This window comes from Monopterus albus, unplaced genomic scaffold, assembly GCF_001952655.1.
Source record: "Monopterus albus unplaced genomic scaffold, M_albus_1.0 scaffold98.1, whole genome shotgun sequence".
NCBI classification, from domain to species: Eukaryota; Metazoa; Chordata; class Actinopteri; order Synbranchiformes; family Synbranchidae; genus Monopterus; species Monopterus albus.
Window position 1 is genome coordinate 3,645,161 of NW_018127978.1, and position 9,963 is coordinate 3,655,123.

The window sequence follows — 9,963 nt, forward strand, 5'->3', positions numbered from 1 at the left end:
TGTACAGAAACATCTGTGCTGAGTACAGGCTGGAAGTCCCAAAGTCAAAATGGGATACACCTCCAAAGGTGGTTGAGAATGACCAGGCTAAGATGACAAACTGGTGATGGCCAACTAACCGGACATAGGAGTGGTGGACAAACATAGGAAGAAGGCCGTAGTGATAGATGTAGCAATCCCAAGCGATTACATCAGGAGGAAGAAACATGAGAAGCTACGAGTTACAACAGAGCACAGTCATCATCTTTATCATAGAAAACTCACTGAGTTTCAGCAGTATAAGGATAATCACCTTTATTTGGCCAAGTATGTTACACACAAGGAATTTGTTTCTGGTACAGAACCGAGGCAGCCATCTACTGCGCCAACTCAACCGATGCTCTAACCATTGGGGGCAGCTTGGGGGTTCAGTGTCTTGCCCAAGGACACTTTGACACACGGACTGCAGGCACTGAGATTCAAATGTTTAACCTTCCGGTTGAGAGGTGACTGCTTTACCCACTGCACCACTGGCTTGAGTACGAAAGGTTGGGGGTTTGAATCCCGGTCAGGGTGCGGCCTGGGTCCTTAGGCCATTAATGCTACCTGCCTACCTCATGGGTAAAGAGAGTTGGAAAAGTTACACCAGCTCGGACGTCGCCTGGGTCAACAAGGTTCGTGTCAGGTGTTGAGGAACCAAGGAAACCTGATGAGAAGTGGGCTACTGGAACAAGACATTCATGGACAAGAGATGAGAACAGGAAAATATTGGAATATACTGTATGTATATATATTTCAATAAACTTTGTTGTATGAAGAACAGGAGTTATAGTTACATAATTATAGTTATATTATAATTTCCTAACCCATGAGATCTTGTAACGTGCAGTGTGGTGTTGCACAAGACAGTGGTCTTGGTCCTTTTTGTTTCTCATTATAAATGCTTATTTTGGGTGATATTAATAGGTAAATACCATTAATTATCACATCTGCACTGGTGACATTCAACTCTGTGGACTACAGTTCAAAAGTTTGGGGTCAACTCCATTTTTTTATTAGTTATTAGTGTAATGCAAAAGCTTGTGATATTGTTTCTACAACTGACATTAAATATTGTCTGGATAGATGCAGTAGCACTGTTGCAGAAGTTCCCACAGATGTGTTGCACTGGTAGGTTGCTTTGCCTTCACTCTTCTTTTGACATGTCTGTACACTGTGCTGCCGCTCCATCATTTGAAACCTTCTGTTATTCTCTTCTACAGACTGTTTTTTTTTTGGCTCATTATGCTGCTGAAGGATGAAAGCATTTGTTATTGTACATAATCAACAAAAGATGAGACTGTAGGAACTGTTTGCATTAGCTTTCATGAAATAAATTTAGTTAATTTACTTCAACTGCTGCTTGTCATTTTTTTAGCTTGTTTAACCTCTGGAAGTATAGTTAGTTTGCCGGGGTCTGTCGGAGGTTTCTTCTGTTTAAGGGATTTTTTCTCCCCAATGTCACCAAGTGCTTGCTCAAGGGGGATTTGTTGAGTTTTTCCTCTATAACACTAAAAAAGTGTCCTGAGATGACTTTTGTTTTGATTTGGCACTATACAAATAAAACTGAATTGTACTGTAGTGAGTTCACTTTGTAACATTTAAGGTTTTGATTGGAATTGAACAAAATAAAAATGGGAAAAATGAGTGGCCCCAAATTTTGGAATTGTAGTGTACATTTCATGGGATAAAGTCTTAGTGTACTGTCATATCAGTTTACATATCCAATAATATAATTTGAGGTAATAAATACAAGCCTTTTCACTTAAAATGCTCACAATGGCTCTGAAGCATCAGAAACATTTATTTTACAACAGTATATCGGACAATTAATTTACACATACGTCTGCCTGACAGACATAAACATTATCAGTCCATGCTACAAACAGAAAACCTCTACATAACTGTGTACTGTGTCACGGTGTGTGTGTGTATACAGCAGATCTACCATTTTTCCACTTCACTGTCAAAATGGTTCACATTTAAAATGATATACTTCGCCTTGACATACAAGCTAGTGCATAATGATTAAAAACAAACAAAAAAATAATAAAATAATGCTTCAATATTATTATCATCTGGTCAATATATTCACATCAGTTCTTGTTACTTATGTAACCATTTTAGACCCAACACTGGAAGTTTTTTTGAATCCAGGTTTATGTATTTAGGCTTCACACTGCATTCATTCAAAGTTGTGTGTTTGGTCAACAGTGGAAAATGAGAAAAGGAAATTAGGGATTTTGGTTCAACAATGTGGCGTTTCAGTGGTAAGTGATCACATGACATCAAGTACAAAAACTTATCAACTGTAGATACATTTGATAAACAGAGCAGCTGCAGTTCATAAAAACCATTTAAAAGACCCTTGAAAACCTTTTGTATTCCAAAGATGGTACAAATTGAAAAGTGGAAGACAAATTTAAAAACTAAACAAAAACAAGGAACAAAAAAAAAAACAAAAAACAAAAAAAGGGTCCTGTTCTGAACCGTGTATTTACTAGAACTGACAGTGTAGATTGTTTTGTCTCAGATTTGTACCGATGTAACCAAGAACTGATTGTGAAAATGAGACAAGAAAAAGTGGATTCAGCTTAATTTTTTATGAACCCACAGATTGCTAGATAGTGATTGGAAGTTTGTGAGTAGAGGACCGCCACGATAGACACTTGCTTAGTCTTTTCTGCACTTCATCATGATATGTATAAATGCATAAAGAGTGCGTTTGATTGAGCAGTCAAAGAAAAAATAGCTAATAAATTAACTTGTTTGGTTCAATGTAGGTGCTGTTCTTTTAACTAAAATTAAACAGTTGACACAAACAACCACAATGTTCCTATATTTTCTACTACAGCTGAGCTACAGTACAACTTGTGTGACAAATAAGTAAAGAACTACCAAAACAAAACAAAACATGATTAAAAAACATTAAGCTGAAAATTGCTCTTCAGTTGTGCTAATGATTGCATAATCTACAAAACATCTGCCATACAAATGAGACTTTGGATATCGATATCCTCCCTTCATTAAGAACACAAATAATAGAAACAATACAAAGCAAATCTGAACACAGTCTACATGACATGTACAGCATTATTATTTCTCACAACCTAAAAAAAAGACTGTGTATATGTATGTACTGTATGACCTTGAAGATGACAGCAGCTCAGTACCTTTACTAATAACACTGGACTCTATATAGGCTACAATAGCACATCACACACATAGCCTTCAATGTGAAACAGAGTGCTCTGTCCTTCATGTGTAAAAGAAAGAGTGCAGAGTTTGAATATACAGTCAAAGAAGGAGGAAGTAAAGGAGAAGAGGAGAGAAGAAGTTAGAACAGGAGGAGGATTGCAGGAGATCCATAATGGAGCAGACACACCAGTCAGAGTTAATATGCAGCAGTATTGTCTACTGGCTGGTGTTGATCTCCAGCTACCAGTTCAGTCACGGTCACACTTGCCAGGGCTGGTCAACATTCAGTCCCAGCAGCTGTAAGGCAAATTCAGCAAGCCAGTTTTAACAAAGCCAACATGCTAATGTTGGCCACATACCACATTGATCAGCCATAAGTAAATCTTTAGGATTCAGAGTCTTGTGTTAGCCTGGCGGTTTGTAAAGGGCATCCTTCTGACACGGCAAAGCGTATCAAGCCCCATTGAACCTGATGGTCCAAGTGAATGTGAGTAGCTACACTCATTCTGTTTGATTTTGTGAGCTGCTCTCTCCATAATGAGAGGTGCTCCTGTGGTGATGCTCATGAGGGTTTTGAGGACCAATAAATACTTCCACCCCAGCCCAGTCATATATACTCCTCACTAAACATACAGACAGGATCAGTGACCTATTTCTTCCAGTGGAGAGAGAACCTTTTGGTTTTCAGCAAGCTAAAAGGAGACAGCTTGTTTCTCATCTGCCAGCGGAAAACCTTTCCGAGACAACATCTAAAAGTGTTTCAGTTCCAGGCACAAGGATGAAACATTCAAGGTAGTAATTTCCTTGTTTAAAAACAAAATGTTGAATGATATGAGCAATATGCCGTTGACGAAAGCAACGTCATACTGACACAGAAAGCATGAATAAGGCTTTACAGCTACAAGGCTTCTCCATGTTTTAGGTTTATCCACCAACACAGTAAAGACAAGTGCAAGAGTGAAAATCCCATTTTATGCACAGTGGCATAGTTAGTTTCACATGATAAAAGCTTTACTGTTAGAATTCATTGCACAGCTTTAGTGGAACAACTCTCTCCTCCACAGCTCTGGCTATATCTTCCATTATTATTATTATTCAATTTCCTAAAATTTAGTTGCCATGTTGTCTGCTCCTCAAACTCCAGAACAGTTTCCAAAGAGACATGACAGCAGCATGTGTTAACTGTGCAAAGCTCTTACAGGTAAAACCATCTTATGTCTTTCATGTATTTTGCAAATGTGTCTACATTTACATTAGAGAAACCTTGTAACTACACTGCTGTGAGACAGCTGTCCCTGTTTGCATGCTGTACTCCTGTCTGCACCAGACAATTGTTATCAAGTGTGTTTGATATTTTGGCTGAGAGTCTTCAAAGTTGAAAGTAACAATGGGCCTGTCGTAAGGTGGACGTTACACAGGGATATAAAACTCCATGCCTGTTGTGTGCCCAGGAAGAAACACAGGATCACTCATGTCTCACTTTGATTTGTTGTTTTCTCTCCTCCCTTTTATCTTTCTTCTACCCTCATTCCAATTTGAGATGAAATTTAGAGGAAAAGCTTGGGCTGACTATACCATCATTATTTGCTGATGTGTGTGCGTGAATGCGAGGCATTAATAATTGCTCCTGTGGATGAAGGGAAAATAACAGAGGAACAGATAAGAAAGTGTGGACAGCGTGTTTGCAGTATGTAAAGGTCGATCTTGCTGTGTGTGTTATTGGTTTAACTGTACTTATGGTTAACTGTCAGGTGTGAGCTGAATGTGTGTGTCTAGTATGCATCGGTCCTGTAGCTGTGATGTGCATCCGAGGTGAGATGAGTGGTTTCTGTTACTGTAGATGGCTGCACCACAATGGGCTCCACACCATCTGGGGAGAAAACACACATACCCACATTAGAAAGCATGCAAACCAAAATTTGCAAACCCTAAAGAAGTAACAGAGACCAAAAAAGATCTTGTCATGGCAGAATAAAGCCATGTGTGTATTTATTCCATCGCAACAGTGTTTATGTTCCCTGAAAGTGTCTAACATTACCTCACAAAAACCTTAGGTTGCAATTCCACACTGAGTGGACCCACTTTGGTATTGTATAGAAACATGGTTCCCGGCCCTCACCTCTCTCATCATCAGCCATCTGGGCCTCTAGGTCCTCAGGAGAGACGTAGAACTCTGGTTCTTGGTCCATGGGTGGCCGGGGTTTAAATTTACCACAACAACAGTTACAGCAGCAACACAGGCAGCAGCAGCAATAACAACCTGTGGCCAGGCAACAGAAGGTGAACAAGGCCTGTGGGACGAAAAGGAGCGAGAGCGGGAGAGACAGACAATTACTGAGATACTCGGCAGAGCAGAGGAAGAATAAACAGTAAATGCTGAAAATACACTAACTGTGTATGAACAGCATAGTGTTATGTGTTTATGTATAAAAAAATACTAGATACAATTAGGATTTTGAACAGAAAATAGGAGTTGTGAGGACATGTACACTACTTTTTTCTTTCCTTTTTTGTTCTCTCAGCCTTATATTGTTTACTTGTCTATTCATTGCTTTACACAACATCACTGTGCACACACACCGAGAGCCACTGTACCCAAGCCAAATTCCTTGTGTCCAACACACCTGGCCAGTAAAGCTGAATCTGGTTCTGATTCTAAATTCAGAAGTGAAAATAAATATCCACAGACTCTAGAGTAACTACAAAACATGCAACTGATTGCATAAAAGTAAAAAAAAGCACAAACATGTTTTTGATAAATACATGTGCTCGTTGCTCAGTTTTTAAAACAACAATAAAACAAGTTACTGTAGAAAAAAAACCACATTCAAGCAAAATATGTGGGAAGTGGAAGGACACAACAAAAAAACCAAAGCATCGAGCATCCACCTGAGTGCATAAAGGTCAGTTATGAAGAAATGAAAAGATTATTTCCTGGTTAGAGCACACAGTGCATGTGCTGGCCAACTGTGCACCCTACCTTTGCCCACCAGCTGGACAGAACAAAGTAGGTGTTGACATTCTCCTCTCCAAACTGTTCTGCGACGTAGAGCCCCAGCGAGCCGTATTTATCGTAGATGTTCTTCTTGGTGGTGTCGGTCAGGATGGAGTGGGCATTGTTGATTTCCTTAAACTTTTCGACTGCCTCTGGGTTGTCTGGGTTCTTATCTGGGTGAAACTTCAATGCCAGTTTCCTGTTAAAATAAAGAGGGAATGGAAGACAGTGCCAAATTTTTTGGTTACATTGTTGTTTAACAAAATAATCTGAACGCAAGGTAATCTGTTTCAAACTGTTCCAGTATTACTACTGAAGGTTATTCAGAGCAAAAGGTTGTACTCAAATGCTTTGAAATATTGAATAAACACATTTTTAAATATTACACACATACCCAAACAAAAGATACAGTTATGCCAAAACTGTAGCGTTTCACCATTATTTTGCTGTTATTTATTTATTTTGGTTTTAGGCCCATAGCAAGCTTAAGTCTTCATGTGGTTCAAAGATTTGTTTGTGCTTCTGACATAAACACAGAGAACCTAGGCTGTTAGCCAAAACATTTATGTTGGAGAAATATATTTAGTAAAGTAGAAGAGAAAGAAATGTGGGAATAAATAATTAAATAGACAAATCAGAAACAGACGGGTTGGTGCGGCGTCCACAGTAATGCGGTCTCTGTACTGGTCCGTTGTGGTGTCAATTTCCCGATCGATCTACGTTCCTACCCTCACCTATGGCCACAAACTTTGGATCATGACTGAAAGAATGAGATCGCGAATAGAAGCGGCAGAAATGAGTTTCCTCTGGAGAGTGGCTGGGTGCACCCTTAGGGATAGGGTGTGGAGCTCAGTCACCCGTGAGGAGCTCAGAGTAGAGCCGCTGCTCCTCCACGTTGAGCAGAACCAGTTCAGGGGGCTCGGGCACCTGTTTAGGATGCCCCCTGGATGCCTCCCTGAGGAGGTATTCCGGGCATTTCCCTCCGGGAGAAGGCCTCGGGGCAGACCCAGGACACGTTGGAGAGACTATGTCTCCTGGCTGGCCTGGGAACACCTTGGGGTTCCTCCTGAGGAACTAGAGGAGGTGTGTGGGGAGAGGGAAGTCTGGGAGGCTCTGCTCAGACTACTGCCCCCGCGACCCAGTCCCAGATGAAGCAGATGAAGATGGATGGATGGATGGCATCAGAAACAACAACCCAAAATGATCAGCGCTCATCTTGTTTACAGCATGGGACTAAGTCGATGGAGTGCTCCTGAGTTTACACATTTACACAAAACTGAGTATAATTTGTTTTAAAATGTAAAAGTTTACACTTTGATAATAGATATCAACATTCTTAGAGGTTAAATTGTAATGCTTAAGATGTTGGTTACACTGCACTTAATAGGAGAGACAAAGCCTGAATAGGCCTGTGGAAGGTTTACTAATAGCTACAGCCATCTCATACAATGCTGAAACCATCTTTCATGGCAAAGAGGAAAATGAAACACAAAGATCTAAATATGTTTTACAGATTTAAAACATTTAAATGTGGTCCTAATAGCTGTATTTTAGAGTTTAACCAGTCAATATGAGATTGAGGAAAACATTAGCATCCTGAGACACTGCACCAATCATCAACATGCCACTGCTTAAATTAACATTATTTATTTCAGGTTCCCTTTGACCCAATAAAAGAGTTGGTCACAGGCCCCTGCCTCCCTCTAGTGGTTTACCACATGGACCAACAACATTAAGAATTCCCTCTCTACAGTAATATATTCTTACTACATAACAGTACGTGTATACCTGTAACATTTCTTGATGTCATCTGCTGTGGCGTTCTTGTTGACTCCCAGCACGGCGTACAGTGATTCTCCTGATGTGGAGAGAGACCTCTGCCTCTGATGGTCCATGGCCTCTCTCTCACTCTCTCGTTCCTCGTCTCAGTCAGCCCCTCACCTGTCAGGCAGAAAATAAAACAAGGAACAAAGCTGATGAGCTCCAGGTTTAAATCAAATAAGTTGCTTTGTTGTTTTTCCCTCTTACTTTTCTGTTTATTTCCTTTCATGAGACTTTACTTCCTGCATATTTTTTTCTCGCATACCACTGAGAAAATCCAGTGTATTGGGGTAAGCTTGAAAAGAACAAAACCATTTTTTTATTTAGGACTACAACTAATGATAAATTTAATGATCAATTTATCTGCTGACTGTTTTCACAATGAAATGATAAATTGCTTGGTCTACAAACTGTGCAAAGCCATAATATCTCCTACTTCACATCTGTAGCAGTCACCGGCCACATCAACCTGACCAGTGTTTGATTGTTTGTTGCTTCTCTTTTCTTTTCTCTCTCCTCTATCCACTCACCCCAACCGGTCGAGGCAGAAGGCCGCCCACCAAGAGCCGAGATCTGTCGGAGGTTTCTTCTGTTAAAGGGAGTTTTTCCTCCCCACTGTCGCCAAGTGCTGCTCAAGGGGGATTTGTTGGGTTTTCCTCTGTAATAATAGTGATAACAATAAGGTCTAGACCTTACTCTGTAAAGTGTCCTGAGATGACTTTTGTTGTGATTTGGCGCTGTACAAATAAAATTTGATTTGTAATGTATTTAAATAGCAGGGTTGTAAGTGAATATTTTCTAGGGCTTCTCCCTGAAAATCAACTAATTGAACCATTAGATGAGAGGCCCGTCAGTCGAATGAGACATTTGTAGTCAAAGCTTTGTTCCTATTTTATTTCATTACAATAGAAGGCAGTCCCAGCCCCACTGTGTCATCTTCTTCGCTTGTTCAGTGTGCTGAGCAGCAATTTGTTCAGTGCTCTTATTTATTATTAACTCCCAAAATTAAAATTGACAACAACAAAATTAAACCCCCCCAGCTTAAAATTAACCCCCACCCCTGTGGTCGGTGTGGGGGTCAATACCCACTTCAATAGTGACACTGCCTGATAAGGTCCAATGACACTATTTATCAAAATGTTTCCTAGAACAAGGAAAAAAAAAATCCACTAGGACAAGACATATAAAGGTGAGCTTTGTAGTTTATTAGAAGTGTTTTCAAACATTATGGTTTACTTTTACAAGAGAAAAGACTAAGTGTAGTGACGATGTGTTGCATGTGTGCGCCCGGATTGTTCATTAAAGTGTAAAACACTGACTAACGAAGGACATACAGAAAATCAAAATACCATTTGTCATATCTATCTATCTATCCATCTATATCTACATATTAGGGCTGTACTCCACTAAGAATTTTGTCGGTTGACTCAGATTTGGCTGATATACAGTGCCTTGCGAAAGTATTCGGCCCCCTTGAACTTTGCGACCTTTTGCCACATTTCAGGCTTCAAACATAAAGATATAAAACTGTAATTTTTTGTGAAGAATCAACAACAAGTGGGACACAATCATGAAGTGGAATGAAATTTATTGGATATTTCAAACTTTTTTAACAAATAAAAAACTGAAAAATTGGGCGTGCAAAATTATTCAGCCCCCTTAAGTTAATACTTTGTAGCGCCACCTTTTGCTGCGATTACAGCTGTAAGTCACTTGGGGTATGTCTCTATCAGTTTTGCACATCGAGAGACTGAAATTTTTGCCCATTCCGCCTTGCAAAACAGCTCGAGCTCAGTGAGGTTGGATGGAGAGCATTTGTGAACAGCAGTTTTCAGTTCTTTCCACAGATTCACGATTGGATTCAGGTCTGGACTTTGACTTGGCCATTCTAACACCTGGATATGTTTATTTGTGAACCATTCCATTGTAGA

The 9,963-nt window shown here is 39.9% G+C and overlaps 1 protein-coding gene across 1 annotated transcript in view; it reads right to left on the reverse strand.

Annotated features, from left to right (window-relative positions):
- Positions 1-1,804: 1,804 nt before the first annotated feature.
- dnajc5ab (DnaJ (Hsp40) homolog, subfamily C, member 5ab) overlaps positions 1,805-9,963 on the reverse strand; it is a 22,787-nt gene continuing 14,628 nt past the window's right edge. Inside the window, exons 2-5 of the mRNA XM_020609109.1 lie at positions 8,000-8,152; positions 6,197-6,410; positions 5,336-5,507; positions 1,805-5,086 (exon numbers count right to left, since the gene is read on the reverse strand). Coding sequence (XP_020464765.1) covers positions 4,989-5,086; positions 5,336-5,507; positions 6,197-6,410; positions 8,000-8,106 — 591 coding nt within the window. The 5' untranslated portion in view covers positions 8,107-8,152 and the 3' untranslated portion in view covers positions 1,805-4,988. The remainder of the gene's footprint in view (positions 5,087-5,335; positions 5,508-6,196; positions 6,411-7,999; positions 8,153-9,963) is intronic.